At 41.1% G+C, this 24,899-nt stretch overlaps 1 protein-coding gene across 1 annotated transcript; it reads left to right on the forward strand.

Annotated features, from left to right (window-relative positions):
* Window positions 1-36: 36 nt before the first annotated feature.
* Window positions 37-23,319, forward strand: NOMO2 (NODAL modulator 2). The gene is made up of 31 exons (XM_068206855.1): window positions 37-208; window positions 468-557; window positions 1,843-1,888; window positions 2,322-2,422; window positions 2,546-2,652; window positions 2,845-2,917; window positions 3,432-3,584; window positions 4,276-4,413; window positions 4,942-5,031; window positions 5,631-5,736; window positions 6,147-6,297; window positions 7,391-7,568; window positions 7,804-7,945; window positions 8,777-8,908; window positions 9,672-9,808; window positions 10,087-10,174; window positions 10,618-10,681; window positions 11,468-11,563; window positions 13,643-13,852; window positions 14,134-14,216; window positions 15,211-15,370; window positions 15,489-15,615; window positions 16,242-16,355; window positions 16,997-17,124; window positions 17,728-17,869; window positions 18,690-18,773; window positions 19,679-19,789; window positions 21,118-21,219; window positions 21,440-21,559; window positions 22,121-22,213; window positions 22,969-23,319. The coding sequence occupies exons 1-31, from the start codon at window positions 77-79 to the stop codon at window positions 23,098-23,100; spliced, it is 3,630 nt and encodes a 1,209-aa protein (XP_068062956.1). The 5' UTR covers window positions 37-76; the 3' UTR covers window positions 23,101-23,319.
* The last annotated feature ends 1,580 nt before the right edge of the window (window positions 23,320-24,899 follow it).

Genomic DNA, 24,899 nt, shown 5'->3' on the forward strand with positions numbered 1-24,899 from the left:
GCGCTGTCGCGGCCCGGCCCGGCCCGGCCCGGCCTTTCCGGCAGCGCTGGCTGCGGGCGGTGGCGGCGCTGAGGGGATGCGGCCCCGGGCGGCGGCCGCGCTGCTGTGCGCGCTGTGCTGCGCCCTGGCGCGGGGCTCCGAGGACATCGTCGTGGGCTGCGGCGGCTTCGTCAAGTCCGACGTGGAGATCAACTACTCCCTGATCGAGGTGGGCGCCGCCGCCCCGCCTGCCGCCGGCTGCCGGCCGGGCGTGCCGAGCGCTGCCGCCCGGGCCGCGGTCACAGGTTGCGGTGGAGCTGCGGCTCTTCTTCACCCTGGCACTCTGCAGCCTGCTTGCCATAAACCCTGTCCTGCTGCCCCCTGGCACGGCTGCTGCTGCTGTGTTACAGCACTGGGTTAGTGCCTGGTTCTAGCGCTCCTCGCCTTTTTAAAAATATCTTTGTGTCTGTTTTGTTTGTTTCTTTTAGATTAAGTTATATACAAAACATGGTACTCTGAAATACCAGACAGACTGTGCTCCGAACAATGGGTATTTTATGATTCCCCTCTATGACAAGGTAAGACACAAATACCTGTGCTGTCCCCTCTGTGCTGGAGGCAGCAGCTGCCTCCACCTCCATCTGCCGGCAGATTAAATCTCAGAGCAACACCCCCCATGAAACATTTGAATCTGGACATCACTTAGTTTGGTTTGGATCAAAGTTGCAACTGTTTCTTTTTGTAAAACAACGACTTCATTTCCCATTTCTAATTATGATTATGAAGAGAAAAACAGTGGCTGCAGTGTTGCATTTTTGCTGTTTATTGGAATGAGTGCAGCACTGGGAGCCTGAATTCCTGCCAGCAGCTGTGTGCTGTAGCTGTACAAATACTGCACGAAAAGTACAGGCTCCTATAGAGTACAGATAAAGCTTTCAGATTTTTTACCTGTAGAAATGGAAATAAATGTATATGAGAAAGTGTTTTGATGTGACTAAATTGAAAATAACCTGAATGGTTAATTGCACGTATTAAAAATGTTTTAAGGAAATAATGATCCAGGAAACTCAGAATGTGTCAGTAATTTGATGTCTACTTAGACTGGAAAGGTGTTTACATTCAAATGAAATTAAATGCAAGCTACTCTTAGATTGTCAAGATGTTTTGCTCTTTTAAGGAGCTAGTTAACTTAGGGTTCAGAAGTAGAAACACAAAATATTTTGGGTTGGAAGACACCTTTAAAGGTCATCTAGTCCCGCCGCTAAATAATTCCTTCCCTTCCCAATCTTAAGAATGTAACATACTTTCTGGCCCTGGTGATTTCATTCTTAGGCCTTTGAGCCTTTCCAAGGATGGACTTCAGGATAAATGTGGCAGAATACATGTGGTGCTCTCTGATACAAAGAGGATCTCTGTATTGATTAATACCCATTTGGATCAGAGCTTTTAAAAGGATTGGAATTTTCTTATCCTGTGTTTGGGCAGAACGGTCGAGTACAACCCAGTGGAAATACCAAAGGCTAGTTTAGAGCCCATCTGTTGGGGCAGGTGGAGGTAGATTTGAACACTTTCTAGCACTGAGCTGCTTGACTGTGAGCCAAGTTTGTGCTGGAAGCAGGATAAACATGGTGATACTTAATTTCTGCTCTTGGCTGGATGTGAGCCCAGCATCCCAGCCTGTCTGGGTAGATATGGCTGCTGCTTTGAACAGGGTCATAAGCAGGAGGAAAGGAGAATGGTGGACATTGGTACACTCGAGGCTTGTGTTCCTCTCTGCAGCATGATGCTTGTGTTCTGACTTTCTTTCTCATCTGTTAGCTAAATTTAGATCAATGAAGACAGTTACTGCTTTTTATTTTTTAGGGGGATTTCATTCTTAAAATTGAGCCTCCCCTAGGGTGGAGTTTTGGTAAGTGGTTGTGTGTCTTCTTACAATAGGACACTGTCTGCAGTGTGGGACTTATCTCTGACTTGCAGCTGGCAGGGAAAATGGAGCACTTTTCTAAACCTGTAAACCATACTGCATGGTTTAATAACTGACACGTACTTACTGTACCAGGGGACAGTAAAGCTGGGTGGTGGACACTGACAAAGTAACCCTTGAACTGATTTGAAGGAATGAGGGCTTTTGACAAAAATGGCTGCAGCGGGAGGAGGGAAAGAGGATTTTCAGAATCAGGATTTGGGGGTGCTTTACCTTTGCTGAAGAAAAGCTTCCAGAGCAATGCTTGCCATGCTTGAATGAATACATTTCTGTGGCAGTTGTGTAAAGCTGAAGCAGAGTTTCTTTGTGGTTGCTCTCTCACTAACTATCATGCTGTTTCATTGTTCTTCTCTTCCAGAACCAACCAGTGTAGACATCCATGTGGATGGCATTAATGACATTTGCACAAAGGGAGGAGATATTAACTTTGTGTTCACAGGATTTTCTGTGAACGGAAAGGTTAGACTCCTTTATCTTTATTTATTCCACCTTATGCTAATTCAACCTTCATAAGAACATTCAAATTCAGCTCTACATGTTATTTTCACTCATTTATACTTCTGTTTCTTTTTATTTTGACAGGTTCTCAGCAAAGGTCAGACATTAGGTCCTGCTGGAGTTCAGGTTGTACTGAGAAATGCTGGCAGTGACATAAACATACAAGCAACTATTACACAACCTGGAGGAAAGTAAGTGTAGGTGGTGCATACTTAATTCATCTGTTCATTTGCACAAGATCCTTTCAATTCTGCCATACTGACTGGGACTGTAAGAGTTCTGAAGTATTTTTTCTCATATATAAATAGATTCTGAATTGTTTTTCTGTGAACAGATGTTTGTGGCTGTTTCTGAAAAGACATAATCCCTTTCTTGTCTTGCAGGTTTGCTTTCTTTAAAGTGCTTCCTGGCGAATATGAAATCTTTGCATCGCATCCTACCTGGATGTTGAAAGAGGTTAGAACCTACAGAAGTTCTGGTTTGCCCAGTTAGAGAGGATGGATCTGCTAGACCTTGTCTGGACCAGTTAGTGTGAGGAAGGGGCTTTGTGGGTGAACAGGGTTACTGGAGTTTTTTCTACATCTAATTCAGGTAGTCAAGAAATTGTGTCGTACAGACCCAGTTTGGAGATAGCAAAGCCAATCAGGGAAGGACGGGCAAATGAGCTTTTGCTTTCCATCTTTTGATCCTGTACATTTTGCAAGAATATTGTAGCTTAAATTTTTCTCCCAGACTGCCTTTCTTTTTTGAGGAGCTCTGATAGTCTGACCATCTCCTCAGCCAGTGAAGCAGGAAAACCAACATTTTAGAAAGTATCTTTGCTTCAGCGTCTTGAGTAGCCTGGAGACCCTCTTTGAGTTCTGCTGCTCTGGCTTCTGTTCCTCTTGTTGAATGTGCAGTCTCTGATTGTTCTTTAGGGGCTGTAAATGAGACTTGATGCCTACTTTTGATGTTTGTTTCTGTATTTCAGTCAAAGACTGTTGTGCGGGTGACAAGTTCCAATGCTTATGCTGCCAGCCCCCTGATTGTTGCAGGCTACAACGTCTCTGGGTCTGTGAGGAGTGATGGAGAACCCATGAAAGGGGTCATGTTTCTCCTTTTCTCTTCCTCAGTCTCTAAAGAGGTAATTGTTGATGAGTACCTTTTCCATATGAGTATGGCTATAAATAAGAAGAACCAAATAGTTTCTGGATTCATATTGCCCTGAAAGTCATCTGTCCTTCACTGGCTTGTACAATCCCTTAAACTGTATTTTTGTGTTTGGTTCTTTTGTGTGATTTCTTTTTCTTTTTTCTCAACAAGGCCCTTGCGATCCAACGTGACCTCCATGGAATTATTTCATAATTCATTGTACAGTAGCTGTAATTTCTCTTCAGCATGACATCTTTATTACTCTTTGCCCTTTTGATGGGAAGACAAAGTTCCATAGCGTCTATTGCCACCTTACAAGTGCATTAAGAAATGAGTGTGAAACATTTGGTCATGTAGAGCTGAGCTCTGTTCTGCGATGTTAACCCTGTCCACAGAACTGAAGTCAGTTAAGGCACTGGTTTAAGATACAGTTTTGGAGATGTTGAATTTCCCAGTGTTCTGTCCTTGTTACCATAAAGTTGATTGTTTGCTGTTTTTTCCTGTTTTACCTATACATGAATTTTAAGCCATGTCATCAAACTTTGCCTCTAAAATGCTTTTATACTTCCCATCAGCCATTCATAGTTGAGTATTTTGAACCCTCCTGTATCCCTCTCCCCCTCCTCCCAATTACTTTCTGTGTTCTTCTTTGAGACAAAGTTGTATTGCATTTATTACTGCAGGATGTGGTGGGCTGCAGTATTTCTCCTGTGGATGGGTTCCAGTCAAGAGATGAGTCTTTATCCTATTTGTGCAATGTTGTATCAAAAGAAGATGGATCTTTCAGCTTTCTTTCTCTGCCAAGTGGGAAATACACTGTGGTAAGTGACTAGAAATTAATTGCTTGTCTACTGAGTGGATTGCTAACTTTCATTTTTCTAAACCAGAGTGTGCTGCTGCCACCTCCTCTCCTTTAAGCTGTTTCCTTTTTTTCCATTCTCTTTCTTACATCTGGATGTCGTGGGAGCATGTTCTCTGTGCCCTGCCTGGAGTGATGCTCCTGCATTCTCAGTCTGTGCTCTACAAATGGGATTCAGGCTTCTCTCATTCCTTTAATCCTTCTAGCAATCCTAGAATCTCCTATCTGTAAGCTCTTGCACATCCAAGTATGCTGTATTCTGACTAGGGGGTTACTTTTCTGTCTTTTCTGATAATTTCATGATTTCCATCAGTCTTGAAATATTGCCCATATTTGTGTCTCCATGCCTCTGAGTAATTTTTTCTAGGAGGTTTGCAGCTCATTTGACCCTTGGTAGAGGTGTCTGATATTGGTAAGAACATGGAAAGTGGTAGAGGAAAACCATTCTGTCATCACAGCTTAAGAGTCAAAGTCATGCGTCTTCTTTCAGATACCATTCTACAGGGGAGAGAGAATCACCTTTGATGTTGCTCCATCTAGATTGGACTTCCTTGTAGAACATGACAGTTTACAGATCGAGGTAAGGTCTGCAGAGGGAACAATTCTTTTGTGCCACTCATTCCTGTAAAAGCCTAACTGATTTTAGCAGAAAGCAGCTGTATTGTGGAAATACTTCTTTGTAAGAAGTTGAAGGCACTTGTTTATGCACAGCAGGTAGAAGACAGTTTCTAGTACTGTGCTGTGTTTCTATATTTTGGTCCTTTTACTAGGAAGAAACAAAATAGGGCAAAGCTGTCTGCTGTGTTTACTTTCATGTCCGTGTTGCAAACAGGCAGTAGTCTTCCAGGTTGCCTCTATTTCCTTGTTGAGATTGTCACATCTGTGGAGAAGGGCCTGTAGGTTTTTCTGGTTTGCAGAGTGCCTTGTGTAATGGCATTATGATCTGTGACTGTGAGCTGTACCAGTGCAGATAAATTGAGAATGTGTGTTTTGTGCTTAGGGGAACAGTATGCCTGGAGATCAGTTTGTGCTTTCACAGTTATTATCCTGGTACATTTTTTTCCTAGAGCTGTAAAGAAGTTTCCTTTATATGTGCATGGGGAGAAAACAGTGTTGATTGCTGTAGATGTGTGTTTGCATTTCCTGAGTAAAGAATGATGTTAATGTTTTCCATTTCAGCCTGTTTTCCATGTGATGGGTTTCTCTGTCACAGGCAGGGTGTTGAATGGTCCTGAAGGAGAAGGAGTTGCTGATGCCACTGTGACTCTGAACAATCAGATTAAAGGTATGCAGTGCTCTTGATCTTTCTTGCTACAGGGAAGCCTTTATGAAACTCAAGTATAGGACTAGTGTATGATGCGGAATTAACCCTTCAGGATAGTACACTGCTTTTGTTGCAATTTATTTGAAGTATTAAGGTGGATTTCATGGCAGTTGATGAATTTTACATTGTCTGGTTTAAATGAGAGCATTAAATGTTCATTTGTTAGGCAGTTGAAAATGTCTTAATTCCTTTCAACCATATGCCAGATTGTACTTTGAAATACAGAAATGAAGGTTCATCTAGTAAAAAAGCATAAAACTATTTGTCGCGTAATATGAATTGAAAACGGCCTAAAGCAGTGCACATCCTGGATCTATTGATACATAAGGTTAACATATGCTCTGGTTTTTAACTCTTGTTATTTGTTGCAGTGAAGACAAAAGCTGATGGCTCTTTCCGCCTTGAGAACATAACAACAGGTACATACACAATTCATGCCAGGAAAGAACACCTGTTTTTTGATACTATTACTGTGAAGATTGCACCAAATACACCTCAGCTGGCAAACATCATTGCAACAGGGTAAGGACTGGTGTCAGTATGAAAATGCAATTTGATGTGTGGATGAGGCTGTGAAAATGGGTGATCCTTTACCATGCCATGCCCAGACTTGTGTTGTCAGGAGCTAAATGTTGCTGAAGAAATTAAAGCTAAATAGAACAGCATGAGTGCATGTTTTGTGCACAGTATTTTGCTCAATAATAGTTCAAGTTTAGAGCATCCTTTTAATAAGCTCTCCCTTGCAAGTGAAGACACTAAGACATGGGTAAATTAAGAATTTTAGAATGGTATGTGAACCAAGAAAGCAATAGAGAAGCTTTCTGCCACTTCACTCTTGCACAGAAGAAGGGTCTCTGGAGTCACACAGCTGTCTGGTGCAGTGTTGTACCAAATCTCTGCATTTTACTGCTCACTCTCAAGGTCTTTGTTGCCTTACCTGAATTCTCTTTTTTCTTGTTTGATGCCTTGACTGTGAGTCTAAGGCTGTGCAGTGGTGGGAGATGCAGCGTGAGCTGAGGAAGATGAAAGGGTCGTGATTCTGTGTCCAGGACTTCAGAGAAGGAAATAGTGGCAGTGTTCTGGAGAAGTTAAAATTTGGAATTTACTGAGTCAAATAGCAGTCAGCTTGTACAGATATAGCCAGCCAATTAGGAAAAAACCCTGTGTGCTGCTAAATGATGGGGTACAGTTTATTCAGTAACTAAATATGTTGTGCTGTTGAAGGCAATAAACAATACTTACCACCTTCTAATTTGTCATCTTGTCTTGTACTTTCACAAGGACCAAGGATGTGTTCCAGTGGATTACCTATCATATTTAAAGTTTTTGACACAAAACGTTTGAAACTATTTAAAACCTGAGGGGAGAAATCCGTTGCCTGCTTAGCACAAAAAAAAAAAAAAAGAAAAAAGGCTTGAAGTGATTGGGTTGGTGGCAGGGAAGAGTGAAGCAAGTTGCTTGCAGATCTCTCTTTCAGGAGAAACCCTTTCCAATTCAGATGTTATTACCTCAGCCTAGTGAGGTTTACTTTTTGAGGAAGTTCTAAAAGAAGTGGTTTTTTATGATCTTTGTCAAATCAAGATATTTGTTCTGATGACTGGCTTTTACTTAACAGGTTCAGTGTGTGTGGCCACATCTCAGTTACTCGATTCCCTGACACAGTCAAACAGATCAGTAAATACAAGGTAACCATGATACCTGAAGACAAAGACAAAGCATCACTGGTTACAACAGAAACTGACTCTCATGGAGCATTTTGTTTCAAGGCAAAATCGGGTACATACAATGTTCAGGTAAGAATGAGCTTTCATTTCGTCATTGTAGGACTGTCATGGTGTTTTAGAAGATTTTGAAATTTTGGAAAGCATGTTGGAGAGGCTGGTTTTGCTTTGCCTGGGATTTACAGTAGATTTCCATTTTCTAATTTCTGATAAATGCATTGAAGACAAGCAGCATGGGTGTTTTTGGACTGGTGTCTGAAAGGTGATGATGTCTTGATGTCATATACCTGTCATTACCTGTCTACAGGTGATTATTCCAGAGGCTGAGACCAGAGCAGGGTTGGCTTTGAAACCCAAAATGTTCCCTGTCACTGTTACTGACAGACCAGTGATGGATGTGACCTTCTCTCAGTTTTTGGCATCTGTCTCAGGGAAGATCTCTTGTTTAGGTAAGTCCATTGTGAAGGTGAAATGGCAATGGAAGGGAGCACTTCAGCACTGCATGTGAGTGTTGTTGGCATCAAGACACTGTGGTTAGTCCCATCAGCAGATAAATAAATGTAATTTGCAGCACATGGAAAAAGCAGCTTTCCTCGGGAGACGTTGTGGCCTAGTAAGGTACCTTAACAAAGTTTGGCTTAAAGTTATGTACCTCCTTTTAATACTTGCTAGGGATAAGCAAGCCTTCCTTCCTCAGAAGTTGGGTGGGTTCTAGAAGGAAATGGTCCTGACTGCTACTGTACATCAATCAGAGAAGTACTGGAGGTGAAAAAGAAGTTTACAAAAAAAAGGGAAAAGAGCAGTGCATGTAAAAACTGTAGGGTAGATGCTCGAGCTGTTGGCAGAAGCTTTCAACCTCTGTTCTCTTTCATAAGCTTTTCTTCTTTATTTTAGTCTAAGGTTCCTCTCTCCTGCTATTGTCCTTGATGACCCACTGATTTTAGCCAGATGATGATTTGAGCCTGATTTTTACCCTTCCTTTTTCCTCTCTGAATCCTCCCTGCACTTTTTGTTCTGCCTCTCAGGTGTTTACTTGGCTCTTAAGTCTCTGCAGAGTGAGGTGAACCCAGGGATTTAATGTTGATCTCAGGTTTTTTCTTGCCATTAGATAAAAGAATATGATTAACAGTCTCAAAATCCTGCAGCATGCAAAACCCCATGATATGTGCCTAAGAAACAAGTTTTAACTGGAAACAGGGAGGGAGGGAGCATTTCAGTGTCAGTACCCGAGGTGTGGCGGGGGTTTGGGCTGCAGCCTCACGTGCGGTGTTCCCTTCCAGACGCCTGCGGTGACCTGACGGTGACGCTGCAGGCCGTGAGCCGCCAAGGGGAGAAGCGCAGCCTGCAGCTGGCCGGGAGCAGGGACTCGGTGCCCTTCACCTTCGAGGGGGTGCTCCCGGGCAAGTACAAAGGTAGGAGCAGGGGAACTGCTTGGGGGGCTCCTTGGTAGCTCAATTTGTGACCTAATCTGAGCACTTCTGTTATCATGGATACCTTTTGCAGCATGCCCAGCACAGCTGGGAAACTTGAGAGAATCTGGAAAAATACCTTACAACAGAGCCTCAGGTTTTCTTAATGTTGGATGTTTAACCCTGTGTCAGCCCAAAGGTTACTGCTCCCCTGAGTTTTAGGGTCTGCGTGGCTGGTGTGGGGGAAGTGGGCTTTATCATGAACTCGCTTGTCCCAAGGTGAGGAACAAGGACGCACTAGTTCTCTAGTTCTGCTTCCAGAGTGCTGCTCCTAAGAACAATATGTATTTTGGCCAGCCTGCCTTGGCCTGTGAAAATAAGTTGTTTTCCAGGGAAAGGTGCAGAAGGAGTATATAGATTGCACTCTTTTTACAGGATTGGGAACATCTTTCCACCAGGTTAAATTGGGGTTAGGTTTTGATGTCCTCTAGGCCTGTCACAATAGCAGTGCTCATTGAGGAGCCTTCCAGGGTGGCCAGGCTTCATTATTCCTTTTCATAGCACAGCTTTCCTGATGGATGTGTTGGGTTCCTGGTGATGCTGCAGAGCTGAGACCTAGGTCTGTTACTCTAGGCATTGTCGTGTATTTATCTTTGCAGATTATTGTCAGGGAAGCTAGAGAGACACAAACTTCTCATGTCACAAAACCTGCCCTTATTTACTCAGTTTTACATTACTGAAATGCTTTGTGTGGTGTATATTCTAGTAAGCATTGTACATGAAGACTGGTGCTGGAAGAATAAGTCTTTGGAATTGGAAGTCTTGGAGGAAGATGTGTCAGGAGTAGAATTCAGGCAGACTGGATATATGCTGAGGTGTTCTCTTTCTCATGCAATCACACTGGTACGTAGGAAACAAATGTTCCTGTGTGTTTTTAATGACCCTGTGAGGCCAGGCTGGATTATGCTTGGAATCAAGGCTTTCTCCTGTCTCTGGAAGGTCACAGAGCATGGGAACATTGATGTTTCGTGTGCTTCAAGATTTGTCTTTTAACTTTGGTAAAATGGTTTTGTGATATTAGGTGTTACAAAAGAGATGGCATTGCTGTATCTTTAGGCAAATAATGTTTCCATTTTGTTGTTTGGTAGCTGCTAATAGTGAATTATGCTGTGGCTTCACAGGAATTTTATCAGGATGGAAATGGACCAGAGAATGTTGGTGTTTATAACCTGTCCAAAGGAGTTAATAGATTCTGTCTTTCAAAGCCAGGTAACCGCTTTAAAATATTAGTTTAAAAAATGAAAAATAGCCAGTTAGCTAATACTGCTGGGAGCAAAAAGAAATTTGTTGTGGTTTCTGGAAAGCATTGTTTTAATTACATCTGTATATAAATTATCTGTTCCAAATTCTTAGATTTCTCCATTTCTTCTGCTATTTAGTCCTTCACCAAATCTAGATTCCAGAAATAAAATGTTACTATTGTTTTTTTCTTGGTGATGGAAGTAATTAGTCTTTGATGAATAAAGGTTATGTTGAAATAATCTCATTCATATAGGTTCTGTTTGTCAGACACAATAGAAGGTGTCTGTGTGAAAGGCAGCAGATACACAGTCAAATTTTGTAGTTGTTTCTATACCTGTGTTCTCATGTGATGTTGAGAATTCAGCCAAGGTGACTTTTTCCATGGTCATTCTTTGCCTTGCTGTTTGTAGGTGTGTATGAGGTGACCCCGCGCTCCTGCCACCAGTTTGAACACGAGTATTACACCTACGACACGTAAGAGTGCGACTGTTCCTCACCTTACACCTACCAGCGTGGTTCTCCATAAAGCTTCCTTCTCCTGCTTGCTTTCAGCAGGACAGGATGTGTAGAGGGAAGCTCTAACAAGGTGTATCACGTGTGTTCTCTTGCCCTTCCTATCTTAAAAGTAATAAATATCAATTAATGATAGGGTTTAAAGGTGCTTTAAGTTACTTTAGATGGGTATTTTTGTCAGCTTTCTGTCTGTTTAGTGTTGGGTTTGCTTTGTAACAGAGAAGAGTTATTTCAGTGAAACCTGTTGGTCACTTCTGAGAGCTGAAAGGCAAAAGACAGGATAGTAAGATTGCTAAGAGGCCCTTGCCACTATTGCATGTCACTGGTGCCATGACCCTCTGGTGGTGGGATTCTGCTCACCCCATTTTTTGCAAGCTGAATAAATGCTCACCCTTATCACAAGTAAGCAGTGCTGGTCTTCTTTGGTCGGTCCAGTTTAATTAGTTGTTTATAGATTATGGTCTGGTGATGTGTTTAATGACACTTTGACATATGAAATCAATCAAATCAACTTTAGCTTGAGAGGAAGCAGAAGGCACAAAGGAAGGAACTGCTTTGGGGCCTCGAGTTAGGAAATGCTCCCTCTCCAAAAGATGACCATCCCAGCACTACAGCTTTGCTGTGTAGTTTCTGTATTATCTTTTATAAAGCATTTCAATCTCAGGGGTGAGAGCACAGACTCTGCTAAATAAGATTTGTTTATTTGGGAAGGGGACCTTGAATTCATGTTGTTCCTTTGATTTGCAGGTCCTCTCCCAGTATCCTGACGCTCACTGCAGTTCGCCACCATGTCCTTGGCACAATTGTAACTGATAAACTGATGGATGTGACTGTTACCATTAAGTAAGGACAAAGAAATCGTGGGGCTATAAAAGGTGGAGGAAAAAGACATTTCTCTCATAAAGCTTTTGCTCCAGTTTTAGTGCTGCCGTGGCTGCTTTCTAAGGGGATGGCATCCTCACCTAGGCTGCAAGAGGTTTTTAATGCTAAGATGTGCTTTGAGTTCTTAGGAGAGAGATAAATCCAGCCTCATTTTTGAGCATTTTTCTCATCATTTGAACGTTGTCCCTCCCTACTTTTGTGTCTTGGTAAAAAGGAATGATTTTCTGAGTTTTTATATACTTCAATAAACTGATGTTCCAGAATTCAGAGGGTATTTTTTTAGGTTAGGTCTGAGCTCTTTAAGGCATTGGCATATATTTTTTCCCTTTTTTCCTTCCTCAGAATGAGAATCTGCTGCTTTAGAGCACTGTAACTGGTGTGAGGAGGGTTATAAAAGGAAAAACATGCCGAGTGATTGCACACTAATGCACCAATTTATGTTTAGCTGAACAGACAGCTCACTAGGGAGCACTGATTTGTGAACAGCTTTAATTGTACGAGGTGCCAAATCTACCTGAAAGTGTCTGATAATGATGAGTGTTTTATTGATACTCTGCTGGTGTCTACTTGTTCTAGACTATGGTGTCTCAAACTTTTTTGAGTGCAGAAAACATCTTTTCAGAAAACATTACCTGCAGAGCATTGCCTCGAGTTCTCCAAGATTAATGACCCTATCACTGCAACTGCTGGGCAACTCCAGCAGCTGGAAAGGAGACACTGAGACAGCAGAGAGCCATTAGGATTTTAAAAACAGCTTAGTGAGGAGGTGAATATTGTACCAATGTTCTCTGCTTGTTGGGTTTTTGGAGATTATTGGCTAGTGCTTTGAAGGCAGCTTAGTTGCCTCAGGTGTCTCTGATGAATCCTGACACAAGCTTTTCAGCTGAATTCCAATTTGTGAAGTGCCATCAACATAAAGGGAACAGCTCTGGGTTTAAAAGCAAACCATGTGTTTTTACAAGCCTGTGTACCAGATCCATGGCTGTGACCCCTTAACTTTCAGTTAACAAAAAACCCCAAACAACCTCAACCAAAAGCAAAGCTGATTCTCATCAGTTCTTGATAATGGCTTGGTATGTTTTAAAAATAAGACTGTAGTAATGTATTATGAGTATCTTGAGACTGTGTGTGCCTGTACAAATTTTTAATAGAAATTTTTTTTTTTTTCAGAAAAAAAATTACATATTTCTGTATTGTGTCTGGACTGCAGAGAAAGAATATAAAGCCTTGATGAAACTTAGTGTGATAGAGCAATAGTGACTATGTCCCTTAAAAAGGCAGACTAGAATATAGGTGAACACTGAAGCAGGAGACAGAACTATCCTGGTAATCTAAAGTGGCTGTAGGAAAAGTGATTGTGATAATTCAGTGCAGTGCTTGCTGAGAATTCAGACTGTTGGAGAAGAGATAGATGATAAGATACAAAGGATGCTTGGAGTCTGGAAGAAAATGGTAGAAAAGGGAGGATGCAAGATTAAGGAGAGTGAAATAAAATGCATTGTTCTGAGCTGATTCTAAGAACTTGATTGAATTTATCTAGCAATCTGTTCAGTGGACAGTGACAAGATAGCTGGGTAGTTCAAATCAGTAGGGCACATAGGTGAGAACTCAGAGCTTTTCCTGGGAATTTCTGGCTCTTGGAAGTATTTATGTGTGATAGAAGTTATTTCTGCTTGTATTCTCTGCTCCTGAGGGGTAGGTTCTGCGACAAAAGTTCCCAGTTCTGGAAAAAGGCAAGCTTAGCAGTCTTCTTATTTATTTTGTACTTTCTGTATTAAGCTTGTTCTTAGGTTTGACATTCCAGCCTTTCTCTTTTAGTTTAGGTCTTTGTTAAAGGTACTCTTGCAAACTGATCCTTTTGCCTAAAAATTTACCACTCCTGTGCTCTTACCAGAATAAACAGGGCAATTAAAGAGATATGGGTTTAAAAAATATCCTGAGACTTGTCTGTGGTGGTGTAAAGGCAGTAATTGACAGATACAAGCTCTTGTCACTGTAGGAAAGGAGATGATTTTGTTTTTTTTTTTTCCATATTTTCAGGTCATCCATTGACAGTGAACCTGCCTTAGTTTTGGGGCCCCTGAAGTCTGTTCAGGAGCTCCGTCGGGAGCAGCAGCTGGCAGAAATCGAGAGCCGCCGGCAGGAGAGAGAAAAGAAGGGTCAGGAGGAGGAAGGAACAAAGCCACCAGTGCAAGAAATGGTGGAGGAGCTCCAAGGACCATTCTTATATGAATTTTCATACTGGGCAAGGTACTACCAAGCTCCAATAATGGACAAGCTGTATTCTTTGTACAGTTCTGTAGTGTTTCTGACAAACAGGATAGTGATACAATTCCAGGTAGGACAGAGCTGCTGGCTGGGTGCCTTTGGTGACCCTGAGCTACAAGAAAACTTAGTAGCACATAGTAAGAATTTTACTTAAGTTGTTGTTAGTTTTTTCTTGGAGTATTTAGATTCATTCTTGCACTCTGCTCTACATGAGAGCTACTAATTTGATTTTCTTCTAATTATATCTTATTTGTGTTTTACAGGTCTGGAGAGAAAATTACTGTAACACCATCATCAAAAGAGCTGCTCTTCTACCCACCTTATGTGGAAGCAGTTGTTAGTGGAGGTAAATATGAATAATTTGTTGTTTGAAAGGATTGGGTTTTTATAGTTGAAGTGTATCTGTGTAGATAAACATATGTATAACTTGAAAGGTAATGTTAGGGAAGTTTCAGTTGCAGCTATTTCTTTGGGCCAGTTTAATTCTGGAATTTGGAAGTTATTTGATAGAGGATGCAAGTACAGTTTTTATCAGCAGAATTCTTCCAAGTGCTGAAAAAACACCTAGCACAAGAGGAAGGCTGGGTTTCTGGGTATTACACCAGATGCTCAGAATTGTTCATAGTACTGTCACCTAGAAAGAGTTGTGCAAAAACAAGGTTTCTATTTTTAATTTGTTACTAAATTCAAGTTTCTCTTAAAGTTTTTTTTTTCCCCTAGATTACAGTAATAAAAATATTCACCAAAAAAAAGAGATAAACTTCAGAGTTGTCAGGGTTGTCATCAGTTATTGATGCTGCCTGTTAGGTCAGTGTTCATCTTGTCCTCAGGTTCTTAAGTGAATATATTTTGTTTGAAATCACAAGGAAATGTTAAGTGCCTCTTTTCATGTGACTCTGTTTGCATGTTCTAAATGCATTTGAGGGAGGGAAATAAAATTTTGGCTAGTGTCATTGAACATGACATATGCTGAGCTGAATTTGAACTCAAAAAATGTGGTCAAAGCTCAGTGTAATCTGCCTAGAAGGGAGTTTCATTGCCATTGTCTCCATGTGGCTGCAGTGTATGTAACTCACAGAGACCTCCAACCACTTCAGAAATCTCTAAGGTTTTTTGGGAATGTGCTTATAGCTTTGAAATGTAGTTACTCATTTTGGTACTGTTCAGCTGTTGTAAGATGTGTTGAGAGGCCATGAAATTGTGTGGATTGATCTCTTGTTCTAAGATAAGATCCCACCTGCTGATCACTTTGGAAGTAGTTAAACTCCTGTTGTAAGCCAGAGTGTCAAGTGTATTTTTGACCTTTTTCTTTGTCTTAAATCCCCTTCACAATGACCAAGAGGGTTGTCCTGGGAAGCTGATAGAGATTCATGGAAAAGCAGGCTTATTTCTGGAAGGGCGAATTCATCCTGAATTGGAAGGTGTTGAGATTGTCATTAGTGAGAAGGGAGCAACTTCTGCACTTATCACGGTTTTCACTGATGACAAAGGCACTTACAGGTAATGAGCAGACTGGTTTTGAACCTTTGGATTCTTTAGTTAAAATGCAGTGGTTACTTGACAATGTGATATCCAAGTGTTCTTTCTGAAACAAGTTCTGTTCTCCTTTTATTTGAAGCGTTGGGCCACTCCACAGTGACTTGGAATACACAATCACTGCTCAGAAGGAAGGTTTTGTTTTGACTGCCGTAGAAGGAACAGTTGGAGACTTCAAAGCTTTTGCTCTTGCTGGGGTGACATTTGAGGTAATGTTCTGAACATTTGGGGTTCTAAATGAATAGTGTGTGCAGTTGGAGCTGGACAGGCAACAAGTTCATCCATGTCTTCCAAAGACAAATGGGTGTGGGATTTTGGGATAATTTATTATTATTTGGATAATAATTCTTGTCATGAGGAAGCAAATCTCAGTGGATGAGCTGAGTTGTAGACCATGACTTGCCATGCAGAAGATACTTTGCAAAGTTTATAGAGTCCAAAAGACTGGCTTTACTTGCTTTTGTAAAGTTGGACCACGCTGTTTTAATGAGTTTCATCCCTCAAGGTGTAAGTGTAGTCTGATCCAGCTTGTGCTTGGTTCCAGTGTTTGGGGTGCTTTGTTCTGGCCTCCCTGTGTGTTCTGTGGAGTGGTAGAGAATGGATGCTGTAGTGGCACATGGTGTGCCATGGGCTGTGATTACCCAGGGCTTGGGAGCAGAGGGTTCTGCAGCCTTCTGGTCTAGCAGGAGGGGCAGTACAGATGTGGTTAGTTCTGCTCACAGCTGAGTGCTGAGAGCCAGCCCACCTGTGCACTCTGCAAAGGGCTTTTCAGCTGAACCCTTCCCCATAAAGAAACCCTCACTTACACTTAAAATTACTGGTTTTGCCAAAACAGATCAAATCAGAGGATGACCAGGCTCTTGCTGGAGTTCTCTTGTCTCTCAGTGGAGGGGTGTTTCGGTCCAACCTCCTCACACAGGATGATGGCATGCTGACATTTTCCAATCTGGTAAGTTGAAATGATTCTTCAGAGTGTGGCTGTGTGTGGGGCTCTGTTAACGTTGCCCTTCCAAAGAGGGCTCTCCTGAGGGGCAGATGTCCTTTGAAGCCCTAACCCACAATGAGAGATGCAGATCCCTGAGAATAAACAGCACTTAAAATCTTAGCAAGGGAAAGATGTGAAATCTAACATGGCAAGAGGTTTCTTCCCCAACAGGTCGTAGATGATGTTGATTGATCTCAGTTACTAATTTGCAGTCTGTAAACATGAAACAAGCCAATTTGTTGGTAATCATTGGAGAGTCTTTAGGGGAAGGAAATCTAATTACATTATTGATCTGTATGTGTGTAGACATGTCTTTGCAGGCATCCTTCTTTTGTGGTCACTTGCCTGTCCTTGAGGTCTTGTGGTAAGGTTTTAGAGCTGTAGTCTCCTTTCTCTCTTAACACTTTGTCACCAGGTGGAATTCCATCAGTTTATTGTCCAATGTGCTCCCTGTTTTTCACTGCTCACATTTTGAGACAGGTTTAACCTGTGGTTGGAACAGAGGACTTCAGCTCTTGAGAGAGCTCTTGCAAAGCATATTTTTTTGGAGTTGGTGAGTTTTTGCATCACTATGAGTAAACAGCTTGTTTTGTGCCTCTTTGCAGAGCCCAGGGCAATATTACTTTAAACCCATGATGAAAGAATTTCGGTTTGAACCATCATCGCAAATGATTGAAGTACAGGAAGGACAAAATCTCAAAATTCAGATAACTGGTTACAGAACAGCTTACAGGTCAGTGGAACTGGAATCCGTAGAAAATGCTATGGGCTGTATCAGGATGTGTTGTGCCAAATGTGTTTCCTCCTAGCACATCTCTGTTCTTGCAGGTTTGGAGGAGACTTTCCAAGTCTCAGTTTAACTTAATTATGCTGTGTATAAGTACTTTTTTTGGCCTTTTTTCGTGGTTGTGGATATATAGCTAAGCACAGATGGCAGAGCTATAGGAAGAACAATGGCTATGAAAGCACTATCTCAGTGGCACTGGAAGTGGTTTGTGCTGCCTCCAGTGGGAGAGGAGAGGACTGTTCTAGAATTGGTAGACCAATTCAGATATCTGAATTCAGGATCCTTGCCTTCCTTACCCTTAGGGGTAAGAAAGAACTGCCGTTGATGGAGTCTAAGAAACTTGTATTCTTAAAGTTGTGTTCTGAACTGCAGCAAATTCTGATGATTTAAACTGTTTTACACACATGTTATAAATACCCTTTTCCTTCTTCCTGCTATGGTAAATACATTAAGTACTTTTTCCATCAGTTATAACACTAAAATGTCTTTAAAATACGCATGAAAACAGCATCTGCATATCTGTAGCAATTGTTCTCTTTACACCTCCAGCTGTTATGGCACAGTTTCCTCTTTAAATGGAGAGCCTGAGCAGGGAGTCTCGGTGGAAGCTGTGGGACAGAAGGATTGCAGCATCTATGGAGAGGACACAATAACTGATGAAGAGGGCAAATTCAGGCTCCGTGGCCTTCGGGTAAGGAGTAGGAGGCTCTGTCATTTCCTTGTCTGTCAGTGTGACAATGGAGCAGTGAAATGTGTTCTGTTCAGTAGCCACTGGTTTCTGTTTTCCCACCATGTTTGCTAACTCAGACTCCCCTGAGTCTCTCTGTGTGAAGAAACAGAGTCAAGTAGTGAACACTGAGCCTGAGAAAAGAGGAAAAGAAAAGCTTGTGGTGTAAGTCTGTGAACTTGCTGGCAGCATACTGTGCTGGTCTCCACAAACACTGAGCAGTTGGTGTGGCAGGAGACAATCCCCTGGTCAGTGCTTGGGTGACCAGCAGGGAATTTTCACAGGCAAAAGAATTTGGGGAAGTGTTTAGTTTCTCCTGTGAAGATACCAACAGCCTGTTTTTAGCAGGGTATTGTGTGTGTGTGTGTGATGTTGGTTGCACAGCAGGTATGTGAAGTAAGCTGTTCTTCAGGGAATGGGGAAGCTGAATTTATGGCACCATTATGGAAGGAATCAACAATTTCCTGAAGTACAAGGCAATGTTTGATCAGGTTTTAATCCTGTGTTTTGCTTCATCACAGCAGATGATTTCTTTTAACACTGTGATGCAACAAACTAATGGAAGTTCTATATAACCTTTTCTTATTTTCTGACATTAAACACTCCTAATAGTGTTATTGAGCTGAATTTTCTATTTGATTAAGAAAAACTTTAACTGCATAGAGTTAAATCTGTTTGGGTGGTGTATCTTAAATGGAGTGTTAGAAAATTCTCTTTACTGCTCTCTAAAATTAAAGTATGTATTATTCAGTGTTGGGATTTATCATCTGAATGTTGCTTTCAGCCTGGCTGTGTGTATCATGTCCAACTCAAAGCTGAAGGCAATGATCACATTGAAAGAGCTTTACCACAGCATCGGGCAATTGAGGTAATTTTTTCTCTTTTTTGTAGCATCACTTAAATATGAAATGGGTCTGTCTAGGCATTCTGTCTGTTCTGTCAGCAGCAATGTAGTGAAGGCATACTGTTTAGACAAGTGCTTTTCAGCAAGTTAGCTCCCTAAAAACAAGCCCCATATTGTGTGTCAGCACCGTAGCTCAAAACGGAAGTGAGATAAAGCCCAAATAGTAAATAAGTGAAAAGGATTCTTTCACAGTCATGAAAACTCTTCATCCAGAAACAAGAGAATAAATGTCTGGAACACCTTTCAATATTTCTTTATGCTGTGGAACAAAGAAGTGGTAGGTAGCTTGAGGTTGTTATAAATTGTCATATTGTCCTACAGTTGTATTTAGTTATGGACAAAGAGATATTGCTATGTTTTATTGGGTCCAAATCATGAAGTCTTGATGTAAGTGAAATTGTAATTTGGACTAGCGCTTTTATCTTTATAAAATGTAGTAATAACTTTGCATTGAAAACTGGTGGAATCTTGTTAAATATTCCACATTAATCAACTATATAAATATCTCTGTGCATCTCTCAGCACAAGTACAAAATACTGAGACCAGTATTCTGAGATCAGGCAGTCCTGTGGATGTACCTCAGCCTTTTCCAGTATAGTTTGTGCTTTTGAGACTTCCATTTTTAGTTTAGCTTAATGTCATGAGTCTCATGCTGATAATGCCCAAGTCTGCAATTGCAAGCTGTGCGCCCTGGAGAGCAGGGACTTGAAGTGGGAAAGCTTTTGAGCTTCCATGTGGTTAGTATAGAGCAAAATCCACTTTTCATTTTAAATGATCAGCAGTGTTTGTGTTGTGTTAACAGTTGTGTTGCTGTCTTTTGTTAACTGTTCCTCTGTTGGCAAAAACCTGAGTGTGTTTTCTGTGGCAGGTTGGGAACAGTGACATTGACGATGTTAATATTATAGCGTTCCGGCAAATTAATCAATTTGATTTGAGTGGAAATGTAATTACAGCTTCTGAATATCTCTCCACATTATGTGTAAGTTCAAGCCTTTCATCTTTGTCAAGTGTATTTGGTACTGCTTTCGCAATGATTTTTTTTTGCAGGGTCACTGGAGTTCAGTAGCCAGAGCACACATTTAATTCAAATTAGAACTAATAGTTTAATGAAGGTGAATTTGAATTCCAGATAGAATGAAGATTGCAGTGTTCCTGGTGTTTTGCTTTAATGTTTCCATTTTTCATGGGAATATATTTAATAAATACCTTCTCCGGTTGGCCTGTACATTTTGGGATATACTTCCCTGATTAGGGATGCTTTGTCTGTAGGGGCATCAAAACAGCAAGGGTGAAATGAGTCCTTTGTATCAGAGAACTGCATTAAGTCCTGAAACGTGAAATTTTTGACCTGTATGTCAAAACCTGATGCCATGTGAATGCAGTGATACCACGAGACATGTGAATTTAAAAGTACATTATAATAGACAGTATGAGACAAATAGGAAAACTGAAATTTTCAAAATTCAGAGCACTGTACTGTGATCTGAAAAAGCTTGCTAACACCTCTGATCCCTTTGGCTTAGGGCGCAAATGCTGGAAGTCTCAGCAAGAGGTGTTAGTGGGGTAGGAGTTACAGTATCATTTCTCAGGTTTAAAAGCTCCATAAAATGTTACCTACCAATATAAATGCAGTGCTTGGATTTCTTCCACACTAGTTTGTTATGCATCTCACCTGCCAAGATCTCATTGCTAAGCTGTTGGGTTTTCTGGGAGACATCCAAAGGATCCAACACTCAGAGCAGGTGTAAAGGGAAAATGTGTCACCTCACTGAAAAGCACCTGAGCTTGTGTCCCATCTTCCTGGGGAAATTTCAACCCTTGCAGTTCAGCCTAAGCCAATAGGAATTTATGTTAAAATTTGATTATATGGAAGTTATCCAAGCCTGTGTTGTCTTCATATTGGTTGGAGTCTTGTGTTGCATGTACTGCATGTGAGCTCTTGTTGGGTGCATGTCATCACCCTGGCCTCCAATGCAGACATTCTTTTCTCTGAAAGCTGTGCTAAGACTGGTTCCAGACACAAGTGAGAGCATTTTTGTGACAGCACAGACTGCTTTTCATACACCAGCTATGTGAAAATGTCAGCAGCCATTCCTAAATTATTTCAAGTTCTATAAAAACTCTTTTGTGACTTTTCACATCCCAGATTAGAACATTTCCAGGTGTTCTTACTCGACAACTTTCTGTTTATAAAAACACATTATGAATTTTGATATGCTTTTATCCCTAAAAATGTGGGATGTCTGAAATATCTATTGTGATGCAGGCTTGAAAATGCCTTGTTTGTGCTTCTTCCTTCACTTACAGGTGAAGCTGTACAAAAGTGAAAATCTTGACAACCCAATTCATACAGTCAACTTAGGCCTATCCCTGTTTTTTCATTTCCCACCACTACTCCGAGATGGAGAGGTAAGAATATTGCTGGAAAATTAGCTTAGATCACTTAATTTTTTTTCCCTAAGGACACTGAAGTGTAATTTGTGGTGTGCCTGCAGAGCTGTATTCATGCTGCACTAACCAGTGTCTTGGAAGGTTTGAAGCCTGACCTTTGACTGACCTTTGCCTTTAATTGTGATTTTGTCTCGGACTGCTCCTGATGCTGTAGCCTGAGTGTATTTTTTACCCACAGAATTACGTGGTGCTCCTGGATTCTACATTGTCCAAATCACAGTATGACTACACCCTGCCTCAAGTTTCTTTCACTGCCATTGGATATCATAAACACATTACACTGGTCTTCAGTCCCACTGTAAGTACTAAATATTTTCATGTTCCAATGTCCACCTTGGGAGCAGTATTTGGTGTTGTAACCTGCATGTATTTTATGCTCTTGACCAAGCTTTCTATTAGTGTAAATATAAAGAGGTTTATGAGTGGCGTTAATTTAGATTTGCTGTGTGTTCAGTTGCCAGTGGAACAGGAGGGAGACATGAAACAGCAGTAGGAAATGAAGGGTGCAGATGTGCCTGAAAGGTTCTCTGCTGGCATGGCTGCTATTGTGGGGTCACGCAGGTGTGGGCAGCATGGGACAGGTAAACCAAAGCACACCAGGCTGTCAGTGGAGACTGATCATCCATGAATTGGCTTTACAAAGCAGCACACCTCAGGAAGGGGTAATACATGAGTGGCTGATCCAGAGGGTGGCTTTGAAGTGGAAAGTGAAGTAAATCCTAGAACAGCATTTGGAAGGAAGTCAGATGAGAAGGGCTGGTTGTGCCTTGTGATCCTATTGCTGATGTTTCTTAGAGCTGAGGGATTTCACAGTCAACTGTTAAAACAAAATAAAATCCATGGTCTGCACTGTTTCCAGAGAAAGCTGCCTGAGCAAGACATTGCCCAAGGGTCTTACATCGCGTTACCGCTGACGCTGCTCCTGCTGCTGGCTGGTTACAACCACGACAAGGTGGGTCAGGGGTGCTTCTGCTCCTGCCCAAATATTAGTGTCCTGTCAGTAGATATGTTGCACTGCGCTCAGTGAGGGTTTGTTATCCAGAGAGAGGTGCAGTCACAGCCCCCTTTTGTGATATAAGAAAAGCCACAATGTAGCCATGTTTTTGGACAATTAACTTCCTTTAAAAAAGCTTGGTGTGAAGGTGAGTACCTGTGCTGTGGCTGAATTTTGGTTTCTCATTTGATTGCTCTGAGAAAAAAAACAAACAATACAGCATCATTAAAATTCAGATAACCAGACTCAGTGATAATAGGAATGAAAATAATTGTTTTATTGGCTTCAGGCACTATCAGACTGGAAAAAGTCTTGCAAGTCTTCAGGTCTAGTCTCTTCAGCTGTATACCCTCCCTAGTTCAAAAGCTCTCAAGAGGAATACAAATACCTGCTATACAAGCCCCCTGTCTTTGTTATCAAGCTGTGCTCTTCTAGTCTTTTCTGATATGACTGGATTTCTTTTTACCAAAAAGAGAAATTAAATTTGTCTGTTCAGTTTGATTTCCTCTCAAACAATTACTTTAGACTTTGATTATCTGAAATTCCCAGAAGTTTGGTTTGATTCCTCCCCAAGATTTGCTGCCACATTCTGATGTCTTTGCAGATGTGCCATTGATGCAATAGAGTCTGGTAGGGGTACATGTCTGGAGAACCGTACCATTCAGACCTTACATACCATTGTAACCACAACTTGCTTCCCTTTTTTTTCCCAGCTGATTCCCTTACTGCTGCAGCTGACAGCTCGGCTGCAAGGGGTCCGTGCTCTTGGGCAGGCAGGCTCTGACACTGGGGGCTCAGAGGATGCAAAGAGACAAACGAAGAAACAGAAGACGAGACGGACGTGAGCTGAAAGGAAGGACTGGGTGAAGTGGTGCTCTGTCAAACTGGAGCCTGAGGAGGCAAAGCCACTAAAGCACATTTTTGTTGAATTTGCAGACTTGACATTTTCTGGTTTTGCTACATGAGCACCATTTGTCACATTAACTCCATTTTGGTTGTAAATTTTCTATGGAGTCTATAGATTTCCCTGTTGTAAAGTGATTAAATGAATGCCTCCGCTGTCACCGTGAGTGCATCTCATACTTGAAGACAATTAATGCCTTTTTTTTTTCTTTTCATTGGAACAGGTCATGCTGTCCTTATTGTTGATTTATAAAAGCAGTGGTAATAGATAATACTTGATTTTGGTTTCAGTCTCTAGATTCTGGAATGATTTTTCCTTCTTTTGAAATACTCACTTTACAGAAGCAGCACACAGGGATTCTAGTAAATCAGTGTTGCTTGAAACAGAATTTTAGGGGACATAGCTGGACTGATGAATTATGTCATTGTTACTTCCAGCTCAGCAGCTTGATTGAAGAGTCTGTCTGATTTCAGTTCTTGTCCAGTGTTTGTTATCTTTGATTAAGTTTTTGCCCAATGAAGACAAATTCTCAATGTCAGGTAAGGTTAGTTGTTAATATCAGGTAAGTTCTGATGTTCTTACTGCAAAAGCAGTGTTTCAGTTTTAGTTTCCTGTCCATTGCAATCTCTTTAGACCTCCAGTATTCCTGAGGTGGCTCCAGCTGGCTGCACTACTCTTGCCAAAGCTGTACTACTCTTTCCAAAGCTGTACTGTGTTCTCTGTGTTACCATTCACCCATGGTGGTCACATCTCCTGCTCAGGCCATGCTCAGCCTTTTTCCCAAGTAATGATCGAGTTTTTTTTTCCGTTTGGGTTTTTTAACTGTAAGGAATGTGAGTTTTTTTTAAATCTCCAATGTGTACAGTCCCAGTAATGTAGTCTGTAATAAATAACCTGTTCTTACAGCTTCTCTTTTGATTCCTGCTTGAAATAGGTAGTTGGACATACACAGTTTAAATGTTAATGGGGCTTTTTATTGACAAATACTATAAAGGTTAACAGAGCATTTGAAGATGCACAGAAATGCTTACAAATATTGCAAAGACATTGGTACTGCCAGTAAGTGGCAATGTTTCTCTTTTACAGTACTTGAAATAAAATTCCCCTTACATTTAAATGTTTAAGCTTACAAACCTTACCATTCTTAGAAATTTGGATGCTGAAGGTTTTACCCTGTTCTTTTTTTTGCACTTTGTAAGAGTTTGGGCCTAAATAATTAAAACTTCATTTGGTGATGATTCTATCTCTCAGAGGGAAATTTTGTCAGGACCATAACAAGAATATAGAATGTTGAAAAAGCATTATGTATAGAGCTTGAGATGAAGCTCTAATAAATTATCATGCTCTACTTAAAGACTTTGAATTTCATATTGCTGTGATGAAATATATGGGGAAAAGACAAGGTGTTCTATGACTTATGATAAATTGTACGTTTTCAGTACATTTTTATTTTGAGCTGGTGAATGTTAAGAAAGTTATTGCTACTTTGGGGAATGTATGAGGAAAAAATGCACATATCCATGTGCCTCAAAGGAGTTTCAGGTATTCTGATCTCTGAACTGTGAGACTGACTGATGATTGAACTAAAACATTAGAACTGCTAATAAAAAGAAAAAAAAGTTACAAGTCTTGCTAATTTAATGTTTGCTTCTAAATCTAGAATGTGCCCAGTGTCTCTTCTCAAAACTGTCTTTTCTTTGCCTTCTGCATCACACTTGTGACTATGAGTCCCATGTTTTG

The sequence above is a fragment of the Anomalospiza imberbis genome, chromosome 16, assembly GCF_031753505.1.
Source record: "Anomalospiza imberbis isolate Cuckoo-Finch-1a 21T00152 chromosome 16, ASM3175350v1, whole genome shotgun sequence".
In the NCBI taxonomy this organism is placed as follows: domain Eukaryota; kingdom Metazoa; phylum Chordata; class Aves; order Passeriformes; family Viduidae; genus Anomalospiza; species Anomalospiza imberbis.